Source organism: Strongylocentrotus purpuratus, unplaced genomic scaffold (genome assembly GCF_000002235.5).
Source record: "Strongylocentrotus purpuratus isolate Spur 01 unplaced genomic scaffold, Spur_5.0 spur5_scaffold_6, whole genome shotgun sequence".
Lineage (NCBI taxonomy): Eukaryota > Metazoa > Echinodermata > Echinoidea > Camarodonta > Strongylocentrotidae > Strongylocentrotus > Strongylocentrotus purpuratus.
The window spans coordinates 20,184,440-20,199,865 of NW_022145612.1; the positions used below are offsets into that span (position 1 = coordinate 20,184,440).

At 37.3% G+C, this 15,426-nt stretch overlaps 1 protein-coding gene across 1 annotated transcript in view; it reads right to left on the reverse strand.

The window, feature by feature from the left end:
- Positions 1-11,454: 11,454 nt before the first annotated feature.
- Positions 11,455-15,426, reverse strand: part of LOC752284 (inactive tyrosine-protein kinase PEAK1) — a 31,398-nt gene continuing 27,426 nt past the window's right edge. The window contains exon 4 of the mRNA XM_031000296.1: positions 11,455-14,785. Coding sequence (XP_030856156.1) covers positions 13,751-14,785 — 1,035 coding nt within the window. The 3' untranslated portion in view covers positions 11,455-13,750. The remainder of the gene's footprint in view (positions 14,786-15,426) is intronic.

A 15,426-nucleotide genomic window follows, 5' to 3' on the forward strand; every position in this document is an offset into this window, starting at 1 on the left:
CAAGGCATGATTCAAACATCAAGTTTTGCCTAGTTCCACATAATCTCATCTTCGAAAAGAGAAGTACCAAACAGTTTTGTTTGACAGATATCATTGTAACATTCTACTTCTATCATCATTATGGCATTTGTACCAATGTGTAGCTCATAGCTGTGTTTTGTTTGAATAGCAATAACCCTGATCCACAGTTAATGTATTGATTTTTTGTTTAAGGTCAGTGAATTGTGTGCAAAAGTTTAATAATTTGCGAATATTTTGTGTGCACTATAGAGATGGAAGAAATTGATATCTTATAAAAACATCATTATTTTTCTTCACAATCTGATATACTCTAGATGTTATAGTTTTGTGTCACATTTCCTTTATTAAGATAAAAGAATTTATTTTATGGTGAATATAGAAGTTTAATAAACAATGGTTTAGAATTCTACTAAATTCTTTGTGTTTTTTGTTCTTTATGTCTATTTGTTTTATCGGTGGTACATGTACTATGTGCAAAGGTTTCTTCAATTTTTTTCTGACCTCGAAATGGAATGTGGGAAAATCAGACAAAAATGATTTGTGCACTTGTGAATATTTGACAGTACATAACATTTTGTTTTCACAAACCAGATTTTCTTGGTAAAAAGTTGTACAATAACAATTTTTATCATTTCAATTAAAGAAAGACTTAATTTCAATAGTTTTATTTGTATTTATCAAAAAAAGACGATCGTGATGAAATGTAGCATCATAAACACATCCTCGTGAGCGAAAGTGCTAAGTATACCGGCAGGGAGAGATCATTCTCTATCCCTGGCACCGGTCTGCATCGAGGAGACGGCCGGGTTTTCCCGCGGGTTTCCACGTTTACCCCTGTCTCGTGGCCATGCATGTTTCCGGACATAACACTACATCATCTGTAACCGCCAGACGGAATGCTTTGAATATCTATACATGTACCCCAAGTTCATGATACAAATTTAAAACACGGTTACAAAATATCGATCATATTTCTTCTCAAAATTCACAGACTACAGTTTATATGATTTGGACAAGGTTGTGATGACGGAAACTATAACAGCACAAGTTCATGTTGGTGAGTTTTAATTTGTGAGGACTACAAGAACGGGTACATTATGAATTCTTAGTGAAAAAAATGTTGAATTTTCTATATTAATAATCAATTGCCGGAAGTAATACGTCATGAATATTCATGAACCCAATGCATTGGTCGTTATTTGTAGTCCAGCGCAGCTTCTAGACCGTTTCCGTGTCGCGCGTCCAATCAGCTGATCAAAGAGATTCGATCAGTAGTTATCGTGGTAGTTATGATATCGTGGAAAACCAACAAAAAATAAAAATACATGCACAGATAAATAAAAAAAAATTACACCTAGTATTTGGTATAATCTTAAACTATATCCAAACAATGGCAAGGAAAGGCTATTCTAGTATAGGAACCGAAGTAGGAAGTACCGTCTGGAATTATGGGTAGGCCTATGATTATTATTTGAGATTCAACAAGATCCAAAATTATTTAAAGAATCACATGTTCAGGATAAGATCTCTATCTTTTCAGGAAACCTTACAGTAAAAAGGGCAAAGTTTATCAAAAAATATCGCAGTTCAGTTTGCCTGAAGCAAATCTTGATAATGCCTGGTAAAATATTAGAATGTCCTTTCCTCTGAATCTCGTAACGTTGTGCTACAGAATGAAAAATGTCTTCAGTTTGTAAAATTCCGATGGTTTAATCATGAAGTGATTCTGGTTACCTGCATCGTCACTTTGTAGAGGATTTATTAAAAATTTCTATCTTTACAATCCATGAAAAGTAACTCTACTGATATGATGTAAAGCTACTTTTTCATAAATCAAATTTTGGGGTTACTCACCCCCCCCCCCCCCCCCCCCCCCAAGTATCCACACGTTTGGGCATGCTGGGGATATGGTTTTAATCGTTCAGTTACATATTTTGTTTATTATTTAATTTTTTCATTTCATGATCAGTTTTCCGCACTTTCCCTTCCCCATTCCCTTCTCCATTAGTATTTCGGCATATCGTGTAAATGACTAAAAGTCGTACCCCCTTCCCCCAACATTAGTTATACTTAAACTTTTATAAATATGTTGTAACCCTTATCAGAACTCAACATATACCTGGCAAGGTTGGTAATGTTATTCGTTCATGAGTACATAACCAAATACCTGTACTACGTGTATTTTCATATCTTATGAAAAGTTTTTATATTTTTAGATAGGTCACAAATACACAGCACTCCCAAACAGGTGATTTTGCTTCTCAATTTTGAAGTGTATTTAGATAAAATGGCAACTAACATGAACTTCCATATCAACCTAATTTATAATTAGGGCTGAGTACATAACAAAATACCTGTACTACCTGTATTTTCGTATGTTATGACAAGTTTTTATATTTTTAGATAGGTCACAAATACATAGCACTCCCAAACAGGTGATTTTGCTTCTCAATTTTGAAGTGTATTTAGATAAAATAGCAACTAACATGAATTTCCATGTCAATTTAATCTATAATTAGAGCTGGGCACAGGTGTACGTTTTGAAAACATTTTACAAACGCCGCCCTCCCCCCCCCCCCCTCTCTCTCTCTCTCTCTCTCTCTCTCTCTCTCTCTCTCTCTCTCTCTCGTGCTCTAGTCAGTCACATTCTCTGTTCCTCCATTAACCTCTGTCCATAATATGTATCTATCTATCTATCTAAATTTTTATCTCCATTTTCCCCTCATTTTATTCATCATTTACTGTTGATTTAAAAAAAAAAATTAATTTATCTATCGATCTATTTTCATATCTTTCTACAGAATCTATATATCATTCTATCTATCTATCTATCTATCTACATATCTTTCTTTCTTTCTCCATCTCTACCTACCTGCTTACCTATATGTATTGTCTACATTATGGTTTCTCTTTTTGGCGGGTCATTTTCATATTTTTTTTGTTCGATTTTCTATTTATCTATCGATCTATTTTGATTTCTTTGTACATAATCTATCTATCCATCTACCTATCTATATTTCTTTCTTTCTCTCTTTCTCCATGTCTACATACATGCTTACATATTATGTTAAAGGTGTTGTCTACATATGCGTTCTCTCTTCTTTTTTTAAAAATCGTTTCCACTCCCCGCCCCCCCCCCCCTCTCTCTCTCTCTCTCTCTCTCTCGTGCTCTAGTCAGTCACACTCTCTGTTCCTCCATTAACCTCTGTCCATAATATGTATCTATCTATCTATCTAAATTTTTATCTCCATTTTCCCCTCATTTTATTCATCATTTACTGTTGATTTAAAAAAAAAAAAATTAATTTATCTATCGATCTATTTTCATATCTTTCTACAGAATCTATATATCATTCTATCTATCTATCTATCTATCTACCTATCTTTCTTTCCTTCTCCATCTCTACCTACCTGCTTACCTATATGTATTGTCTACATATGGTTTCTCTCTTTGGCGGGTCATTTTCATATTTTTTTTGTTCGATTTTCTATTTATCTATCGATCTATTTTGATTTCTTTGTACATAATCTATCTATCCATCTACCTATCTATATTTCTTTCTTTCTCTCTTTCTCCATGTCTACATACATGCTTACATATTATATTAAAGGTGTTGTCTACATATGCGTTCTCTCTTCTTTTTTTTTTAAATCGTTCCCCCTAACCCCCCCCCCCCCCCCCCTCCCTCCAAATCTTCTGGAGACATTTGCGTGCGGCGTCAATTGAAATCCATGACGCATGCATTTATAAGCTATCAAAACGTTGATCAAACCACATCAAATTGACACAATTCCCGATCAAAGGTTGATAGGAGATTTGGAACAACTTTGGGTCTTTTTTTGCCAACAGGGGAAAAACAATTTTAGACTTCGGTTTCTCTCCTGAGAATGATTAGGCATTTTGAAATAATGAATTCTAAATGATTTGGAATCTCAAGAAACGCCAAAAAAACTTGTTAATTTTAGTGGCGGAAGGTTGAACACAAAGATATAGAGAGATTAATATTGTAGGGCCGATATATTATATTGAGATAGAGCAAAAATATTTCCAGTATTTTTCTGTTTCTATTCTTCCTTCCACCCCCATCTCTCTCTCTCTCTCTCTCTCTCTCTCTCTCTCTCTCTCTCTCTCCCTCCCTCCCTCTCTCATTCTCTCTCCTCCCACTCTCCTCACTCCCTCTCTCCTCTTTATTCCAATTTTGTTTAATCCCATTTTCTTTTTTCTATGTCTGTCTGTCTGTCTGTCTGTCTTTCTTTTTGTGTATTGTTCTTCTGCTTATCCTCTTCTTTCGGCCCCAGAGTGTGCTCATTGATGGCAACTCTGTTCACCCCCCCCCCCCCCCTGCGGTTCCATTCCCCACTACCCCTCACACCACACCACCCCACCTTCTGACTGACTCATCGGTTCATTGTGTGATCTCTTATATAAATGAGAATAGTAGGAAATTAGGATTGTCCTTATCCAAGGACAGCAAAAGTGCCCTCGGGAAATATTGACTCACCCTTTAACAATTTTACCTGGTCACATTTATACCGTATAAACCGACCGCGTTTGTAAATGACAGTTCGCTTTATAAATGAAGGTCCCCGGGGATAATCGCATTTTTTCAAATGACGTAAATTATTTCGCTGCAAGTTTCGATGCGATAAAAAGGTGAATCATAAATCTATCATCAAAACAATTGTTTTTACTTTTCTTTTTTAAGAAAACTATTTTTTCACAGTTCGGTGCTTTCGATAGATTAAGAGTGATTAAAGAAGTCTATCAAGGCCCTACCTTCTATCTCTTTCTTTATCTTCTTCTATCATCATATCCCTCTCTCCCCTCTCTCTCTCTCTCTCTCTCTCTCTCTCTCTCTCTCTCTCTCTCTGTTTTCGTTGTTCTCTTTCTATACAATCCGGTGACAATTAGATCAAGGGACCAACTATTATATATACACAGGAAGGAAAGCCAAACAATAAACCCTGGATGGTTTTGATTTACGACTTTCGTTTCTCCTTTCTTCAACATGTTGAACTTGATCCTTCGTTGTTGTTGGATAGACTTACCTGTTCAATGACTTTATAGAGTCAACTAGTAATACAAAATGTTGCATGTTTTGTCTGCATTCTTCAGCCAAAATGCAGTTTTCTCTTTTCATTCTAGGGGACATTATACCTTTGCCCGACCTCCCGATCTTTCTCGATCGCATCTCATTTTCTTTCTAACATGTTGCCTTTCCACCCCTCCTCTCTGCTACCTTTTCTATTGTCATCTTCCTCCGCCTATTTCACCTTCTTTTCCGATTTCTTGTTTCTTCATACTTCTTTCACTGCACAGCACGTGTGCCTTGTAGGCATTACAAAATATATGTAGATTAAGTTTTGCACTTAAATCTGTCTATTGATATGTTTTCTAGACTTGTCTCTGCCTGTCTTCTAGTATTGGTCTCTTATCAAAAATTATTTGTTAATAAATGTTTTCTGTGTTTTCCTTTATTTAATGTTTCAAATGATAACATGAATTTATTTAGGTCTATACTTCCTCTTGTTTAAGTCTTGTAATGTCATAGTTGTCTAGCCATTATGTTTGGGCAAGATTAGAAGCATGTTTTTGTTTTCGCAATGATCCCTATTAATCTTGGCAAAGTAATGGCCTTGATATGTCGGTAAATTAATGGGAAGATAAATGGGGAGAAACCCCTGCTCCGGCATCAGTCGCCCAGCTGCTGAGGGGGAGACGCATCTGTTACTCACGCCCTTCCGTCACACCACAAGACACATCGAATCTGGTTTGTCCATCAAATTAAATATCACTTTCGTATTTGATCACTTGAATTTCAGGTCTTGAAGTAAGCTCGAGATACCATTTTGACAGAAATTTGATGCACAAACTACCAGATAAGACAAACTATTACTTTTGAGGCCTCAGCTATACTATCTATAGGCCTATGGGTGTGTAGGTTTGGAGATATCAGAGAGAGAGAGAGAGAGAGAGAGAGAGAGAGAGAGAGAGAGAGAAAGAGAAGGGGGGGCGAGAGTGAGAGCGAGGGAGGGAGGGGGGGGGGGAGGTTAGATAGACCAAAAAACGGAAATACAGACGAGGAAAAGGCTTTCAAATAATTGAAATATGAATTATTAATTTTCATGGAGTGTGAAAAGGAAGGCGAGGCAATATTTTACAAATTTAAACCATGATAAGACCTTGGGATGTTGGAATGTTTTTCCCATGATGTGACGATCATCTATCATGATATTTTAATGATAACAAAATCTGGAAATTCAATCAAGTGAAATGATAGCCTCGAATGGCGGAGAAAAATCCCAGAATCATCCCACTCACTTCTCAAGTTCATGAACTTTCTCCGTGGAGCATGAAGCAGAAGTCTGAAAAGAGAGATTGGGAAAACCAAAGAGATATTTCTTTGGGGAAAACCCAGTAAGCTATAGGTTTCACTTTATTTTCTGTGCTATCTGAAACGCCTGCAAGACGTGAAAGAAGTTCGCAATGTAAAAAAAGAAAGAAAGGCAAAGTCACTAAAACAGTTGGAGAATGAAATAACAGAATACATGTTTGATAAACTTGGGCTAGGGGGCTGTATCCTCTTTTATCATGTTGAAATTATTTGGGAAAACCGTCGCCTCTTCTTTGGAGAATGGGGTGGTCTCCTAATACAATTTCACATCCTCATTTCCATTAAAACACTATAGATTGATTTAAATGTCACCATCAGTGACTGTGTCAGCATTAAAGTCTCAGAATTGCTAGATTAAGGGAGAAAAGAAGCTAATATTCGGGAAAGATGACATGAGCAAGAACGGTTCATATTGGCGAAATTATGTGCAGATGTCCGTGTAATGAAATATAGTTAAAGGGATCGGTTAACAGTGTTAAATCTGAGATACACGGCCCTACGTGTTATCAGTGTCTGTGATATGGTGTAATATTGAAGCCCTAAAAAAATTGCGCTTCAAAATGATCAAGAAGTGCCTCAAAAAAGTAAAAATCTTTGAGTGACCGGTTTTACCATACTCGTTTTCCCCAATAGACTGTAGTGTTATGAAAACCGTCAGGCGAACGGTTTTCAAAATTTGTAATTCCAATCATAAATATCTTGATAATCAGACAGGTGATCGGCTTGTAAAAGTCATGGGGTTCCTGAGTGACCTAAAGGTTTATAATTATCATTGCATCATGAGCTAAATCCAGAATTTTATTTCAAAATCTGAGACAAAGTTACCGGATCCGGGTCAGAAAGACAGAGCAGAGAAGTTTCTAAACTTTTGAAAATTTGGCAGTCGTCTGGTCCTGGAATTTTCATCATCATGAACATTTGATTTCACTATAAAAAACTCTTTGATCGTCATCATCACCATCACCATACGTCTATGCCATCACTAACCGAAACATCACCATACCACGTTCATAATTAGCATCATCATAATCACTAGTCATTGTCACCATCTTCTTCTTCACCTTCTTCATTTCCTTCTTCTTCTTCTTACCCCAATGCTGGTTCGTCAATAACAATAATAATAATAATAATAATACATGAGATTTATATAGCGCCATTATCCATTTTGATTAAATGCTCAAGGCGCTTCAAAATATAAGGGAACACATTACATCATGACAAAGAATCGTGTACATTTACATAAGAAAGAAAATGCAAAAATGAAAGAATGAAAGAATGAATGTCTGTCTTCAAAACGCAAAATTAAACAAATGGGATTTAAGGTTGCTCTTAAAAGATGTTGAAGAGTCGGAGTTCTTCAGCTCCTGTGGAAGTGAATTCCACAGGGCTGGTCCGGCATGAGCAAAAGCTCGTTCCCCCCAAGATTTCTTTGAAAGCGGTATGTGTAGAAGACCAGAGTTAGAAGATCGGAGGGTACGTGTGGGTTGGTAGAGGTGAACTAAAGACTGGTTGTATTCAGGAGCTGTTCTGTTCATGATTTGATGAACTAAAAGGAGGATTTTGAAAATTATACGTTCTTTTACAGGCAACCAATGGAGATTTTGTAAGATAGGTGTAATGTGACTATGTTTGCTTGACAGAGAAATGATGCGTGCAGCTGCGTTTTGTAGTTTTTGTAACTGTGCAATTTGAGAATTTGGTAAATTATAGAGTAAACTGTTGCCGAAATCCAAACGTGAAGAAATAAGTGAGTGAACAAGTTTCTCTGTTGCCGAACGAGTCAGATATTTCCGTATGAAGCCAATATTGCGCAATTGATAGCGAACTGATCTGGAAATGCTTGTGATTTGTTTAGACATAGACATTTGAGAATCAAGAATGACGCCAAGATCGCGACATGAATTTGATAAGGGAATGGTGTTACCGGAAATAGAAATTGAGTCTATATTTAATTTATTCAACTGAGATTTTGAGCCGAAAAGAATGAATTCGCATTTACTATGATTTAATAGCAGAGAATGTGACTTCATCCAGGCGTCAATATCAGCGATGCAATTTTCCAAATTTTGCAAGGTTTGGGAAGCTCGAATTTGATGCGGCGGAAAAGAAACAAAAACTTGTATGTCATCTGCATATAAATGATAACGAACAGAATGACGTTGAAAAACATTTCTGAGACTGGTTAAATATATTGAAAATAAGGTGGGCCCGCCCACAGAGCCTTGGGGTACTCCACAGCCAAGTGGCCTGGGGGAGGATGTGAAACCATTTAAAAGGACAGACTGTGAATGGCATGAAAGATAGGATTCAAACCATTCAAGAGCCTGGTCCTGGATACCCAGACTTGTTAGAGTATTTACAAGTATTTTGTGGTCTACGGTGTCGAAGGCTGAGGACAGATCTAAAAGGACCATGGCAGTGACGGATCCGGAGTCCATTTCTCGTAAGATTGAGCTTGAAACGTTGATGAGAAGGGTCTCAACACTATGATGAGGGCGGTAAGCCGACTGTAAAGGGTCGAATAAATTGTGTTCCAGCAAATAATCTGAGAGTCTAGAGAACACGACTCTCTCTAGAATTTTGAACAAAAATGGCAGATTACACACAGGACGGTAATTTTTCAGGGATTCATTGTCCAAAGAGGGTTTCTTCAACAAACGGCGTATAAGTGCTGTTTTTAAGACTGAGGGTACAGTGGCTTGATTCATACTAAGATTAACAATGTGAGATATAATCGGGGCAAATATCGGAGCGCAATCTTTTAAAAGAATGGTAGGAACTGGATCTAATGGACAAGATTTAGGGGGCAATTTACGAAGAAGGGAAAGAATTTCATCTGCGGTGGTATGTTGAAAGGTCCTTAGTGTGGAAGAGGTGACAGGTTCCAGTGGTAAAACATTTGGATTAAGACTATCTCGGATTTTTTTAACTTTTAAACAGAAGAATTGAATAAACGTTTCAGCCATGGAATTGCCATCAACATATGACGGCAATGGAGAAGACTGTTTTCGGTTCAAGAGTCGATTGGCGACATTGTAGAGTTTCTTGTGATCATCACCGCAGTCCTCGATGAGTCTGGTGTGGTATGAACGTTTCGCCTTAGAGACAAGGTAGCTCACCCGGTCTCTCTGAGCACGCCACAAAACATCTCTCGGTCAATCTGGAGCTTTCCATTGTCCCGCCATTTCCTCTCAAGTCTCCGCCGCTCTTTCTTCGCTTCGGTGATGTCATGGTTATACCAAGGACTGTCTTGATGAGCTCTTACTTTCCGAGTCTTGGCTGGAGCATGGGAGTTCAGTAACCTGCAGAATTCTGAGTTGTAGCGGATAACGGCAGCATCGACGCTCTCTGTTGCTGAAGACATGATGCTACTGTCAGTAACATCGTTGGCGAAATCAGTCCTGTTGATGCCCTTGATATTACGAGAGGAAAAAGTTGCATTTTTCCGCTGGGGCTTGTCGAAACGTAGCAAACAGGTAACAGCAGAATGATCAGAGATACCGGGTATTACTTGTAGGCGAGAGTACAACAGTCTATCGGAGTTCCTGACCAGAATGACATCAATGATATGGCCATGGTCGTGCGTAGGCGTAGTCACCAACTGGCAGAGTCCATGCCCGTCGACAAGATCATTGAACCTTTGGGTGTGTTGGGATGAGAGATTGTCTAAATGTATATTAAGATCTCCTGTGATGACCAGAGGAGATAATTTATACAATTTCTCATCCAACAGATCTGAGAATTCATTAATAAACAATGTAAAAGATTGATAACCTGGTGGTCTATACATGACTATGATCTCAAGACTAGTCATGCCATTGGAGACCACGGCTGACATAGATTCAAAACTTGTATAGTTAACTAATTGGTTAATATGTACAGAGAGATTGTCCCTGTACAGGAGCCCGACACCACCTCCACGCCTGGAGGCTCTGGGGTGGTGCAGAAATGCAAAACCAGGGGGAGTGAGGTCAGCTATGACTGCATCATCAGATGCAGACAGCCATGTCTCACTGATAGCAGCGATATCACATTTGTTATCCTTAACAAAGTCATTAAAAATTGTGGATTTATTTCGAAGGGAGCGTGCATTGATAGTACTTAATTTAAGATGGTCTTCGAATCCGTCACGGCCACCCCTTTTCCCCCGATGTGTCCTCAGCCGTCGCCCGATACCTAGGGATAAAATCCTCCCCCAGGCCAAGGTGTTGTCCTCACGCCATTTTTCACATTTACATGTACTTCCGGAATTGAGTGAGTGTAGAAATTCACTCGTATACTGAATCCTATGAATATCCAAAGTCGTGGCGGAGTCATCACCAGAAGGGCCTGGATTAGGGTTAATATCCCCACAACTTAGTAGTTTGACATGATAGGTTGACACAGAATTGTGATAGTACAGTATGGGACCCCCAATGTACTTTCCCTTTGATTGTGCAGAGACATTGAACTGCTGAGAGTAGCTAGCTCTCATACAACAATAAGTATGTGGTAGCTGAGTGCTTCTACACAAGAGAAGCACCACCAATACAATGGAATACAATTTCAATGGTATCATTGTGTCTGTGAGAGTGATCACACAATGCCAAATACATGTACAGTATGGTCTATGTATAGGCAAAACAGAAATGGCTGTACCTACATACAGTATGGCAAAACTGAGAATAAATCTTACTCTAAATACGCTAGAAATACAGTGTAAAAAATCTCAAAAACTTTACCACAGGTGCTTGAAGACAGACATTCATAGATAGAATACAATTCACAATCAAAGAAATATCAGAAATAGCAAAAATATACTGAAAATCAAGAGCTCTGTAGGCGGGCAGCCACAAGGCGCACACAACCACAACCAACGCCAAATAACGCCTAGTGTTAATTATATTTATACCATTTGTAACAGCCCATGTTTAAGTAATACAACATCATCGTCATCATCATCATCATCATCACTACTACATCTATCCAAGGACTAAAGTCCATTCCTAAACCACTGTTTCAGTAACCACAGCAATTAAAAAGAAAGAACACATCTCTCTGAAAGTCTTATTTTGTAAAGCTTTATTTCATCATGACAGGAATGAAGTAAAAAATATCAAGATATACACAAAAATATCTTTTTGCTAGCAACAATGTGAGGACACAACAGCACTTCTAAGTACACACTAACATCATGATAACATATGCAGCGATGTCCACACTAACATCCTGATAACATATGCAGCGATGTCCAAAGAACTTTTAAAATCATAAAGTCAAAAAGCAAACCACAAGAGCACATTTTGAAAGCTATCAATTTATACATTGTATATCTGAAAAAGTGATGCAAGATATTTCATTTGGCAAGTAGGATATTTGAAATATATATATATATATATATATATAAGATTATGCTATATATGGTTTTAAAATTGGGGTGATTAAAACTATAACTTAATCTGCATAACTACACTCTTTAGCTACTTTTAGGACAAAATTTTGACATAATAACCACTAACTTAGGAAAAAATGCTGTATAAAAGACACATAAATTATCTACTAGTCTTTTTGAAATTACTGATGAAAAGTGCATGTACCTGGGAAAACAACTGGTAGGGATCAAGATTTTTGTAATTATATGGCTAAACAATAAAGGCGTCCAAGAAAAGATGATTTAGTGAAAACTCAAAATTGCATCCAACTAGTATATACTCAATCTATTGTAAGATATTGGGGGGATCCCATAATTTTCTTGATAACATACTTACAATGAACACATTCCATAAAAGGAAGTGTGGAACATTAACCCAGGTCACTCTAATCACATTTTTAGAGTTTAATTGATATAGAATCAACCATGAGAGTTTGAGATTTTTCAGCCGCTATATCAAGTTTGAGGAATCTATTTAAATAAAAAACATACTTGACATAGATATCTTTTTAAAGACTATTCTATCCATCAGAGTGACAAAACATGTGTTTGACCATGAAAGAATTTCTATGGCTAAGAACAAATCCTATAATCTTCAGCAAGATCGACTAGCACATATCCAACTAAATTGAGAGTATTTCTGCTATCAACTGCACATCTTTATTGCCTGCAAAATGACGTTAATTGGCAAAATAAATGCCAGATAACATTTACTGTCCACTTATTTTATTAATCATTACACAGATTGATAAATCTATTTCAATAGGAAAATGCTCTAGGGTGTACTAAACTGAATCATATGCTGTACAATAACTAAATATACAAACACACAAAAATACATTTGGTCTATAGAATTGTAGGCTCCTGCAAAGAGGCACTGGATATTAACATGATGAAAATTGCACAAGATATACAGATATTTTTTGCACCTTCATACAAAAATCATAATCAAATATATAGTTTTTTATAAATTTTTCAGATGAAGGGTCCAGATGGTAAAAGTTTGCTATACATAACAAACGTTTTGCAAATCTTACACATTCTTGTTTTTAAATGGATGATTGGGTGGTGAATGATTTGTAAGGCATAAAAAAAGAGGAAATTTTGCATAAAAATCAAACAAAAAGTAATTGATAATTCAAAGCAAACATACAGAACTCACAAAGCAAGACACAAACTGTCACTTTTTATCTTCTGCACTCGGTAACATAAAACATAATTAAACTTGCAGAAAACAAAAATTATGCTTAAGTATGAACAAAAAAAAACTTGATTGTATCTCCCTTCTTTCAGCCTTTGCTTTAAAATGTGATTAAAACGTTCGCATTGCCTGCTTTGATTGCATATTACTTACAAAATAGTACTGTTAACATTTAAAGTTTGTTTAAGGTCACTGTCATAGAACAGAGAAGGACCTAACTTGAAGGAAGTCTTAAGATTAGTTCCTTAATCCTGGCAAAGACATTGTATTGCATGTGATTTCTCTCTATATCTGGATTGACAATGTACAGTTAGATGAAACCACTTCTATGGAACTGAAAATGTTAAGCCAGGAATTATTATCGTCATCAGAAGAAAAAGATTGAATGGCTTCAAATAACTAATTTGCTATCTCTAAATCACCTGAGGCACATATCTCACGTGTGAAAGTCATTGAAGAAAGTTGAATTGAAAAACTGGCACTGAATGTTTACAAAAACTACCTTTTCATAGGTATATGAATATTATGAAGGCACTGAAAGCTTTCTTGGTGGATTAAACAAATAAATGAGCACTTGGTCCTGAATCACAGAGTGATTATCTATCAACGAATAGAAACAAAATGATCATAGATTCAGATTTTGGTTGTATGTATTTCCACATAACAAAGACAGTTGATAAAGGAGGCACAGGGTGAAATATATAGAAGTTTTAGAGTCACAATTTACAAGTCTAGGTCAGAATCAATGACATTTACTGTTTCACTCTCATTTTTTCCATGCAACATCCTCATTGCCTCCTTGCAAGTATCCACTGTCGAATCAGATAGATACTGACACTGCAGTTGGTCTGAGAGAGTAAGTCCTGACTTGTTTTCAGAAGATGCTCGCCCCAACAAGGAATACAGGGCAACTTTAGTTACCATCTTTGCTTGCTCAGCCACCAGCCACCTTTCCAATTCTTGGTTAAGGGCCTCAGCTGTGTTTGCATTATCAGTGTATACCGTAGATGGTGGGCCCCAGAGCAAGCACTGGAGAAGGGATACAGCCTGATTGCAGGTGAGTCTATCTTGAGGATTTTTGGCTAGGAGTTTTGCAGCGATTGTGCGTAGATCAGCGGAGAGAGAAGACTTGACAGGGATACCAGGAAGATCATCCGCAGTGTAATCCGAGATGATCAAACTTGTCCTGGTGGAGAAAGGGTTTGGCTGATGAAGGAACTCAAAGATCAGGATTCCAACATCAAACTCATGGCATTTCTGCTCCAGCTTGGATGCAACCTCCTTCTCGTCTGTCCTCGCTGGAGAAACCACCTCCGCACCCATCAAGTGGTTGATGACTAGACGATGTCCTCCACCTGGAAGGCCACTCTCAGTCAGTAAGAGGTGGTCAAGCTTTAGGCTCTCAAGGCACATGCTGCGTGACTGAAGCTCACACAGTCCCTGGCACAATTGCAGCAGCATCAAAGCAACATCTCGCTCATAGACCTCTGGTAAGTGCTCATGCTTCTCGGTATTTTGAGAGACATACTCTGCAACATTCCCAGTCGGTAAATCATCCGTGAGGACCAAGGCTGTCTCAATGGATCCACCAGTAAGAGGAGAGCTCCTGGTTTTTCTTTGCTCAAAGAGTGAAGGATCGATGGTGATAGTGTCTTTGGTAGCATGGGACACTGAGATGAGGTTGGGATGGGTTGCCATTGATTTGGTCATTTCAGCCATTTGCAGCACCTGAGTTGCCTTGTTAGGATCACAACACACCTAAAATGCATTAAAAAGTAAAGAAACAGATTAAGTAAACATGTTTTACCTTTCCATCTATGTTCTCTAATTGTTCAAAGAAAATAAAGACCACTCAATTGCCTACATGTCAGTACTTACAAACACATGAATTAATACTCATATGGATCTCTGCAATGTGTATGGGCATGCAAAAAACCAACATATACATTTTTGTAAAAATAATTTTTTTTCAAAGATGATTGATTTAGATGATGGAGCATCAATAATTTAAAGCAGTATAGCATACCAGTAACTGCCCTGTACCATGCAGAATAGCATTAAGAACAGAAATTTTAATAAACTACACTATTAGGAATTACCCTGGGAACACACTTTTGCCAACACAATGAAAACAAATCGTGTAATTAAAAACTGTTTGAACAAACAAGTTGAGAAATCTGGTATCTAATTCCTAAGCTGGTAATCAAATCTCAAAATTGATATCATTCTGAAAAACACTTTGACATATGGATGATATTTGACTACAGTGTACTAATCATGTTGATTTCCTTAGAGTATTAATCATCGTTAAGGTTAGACAACTATAATGAAACCACAAAATTGATGCCACACTGATAAACGTGACCACAGGACCTAGACATGTCTGCAGATGAGACATG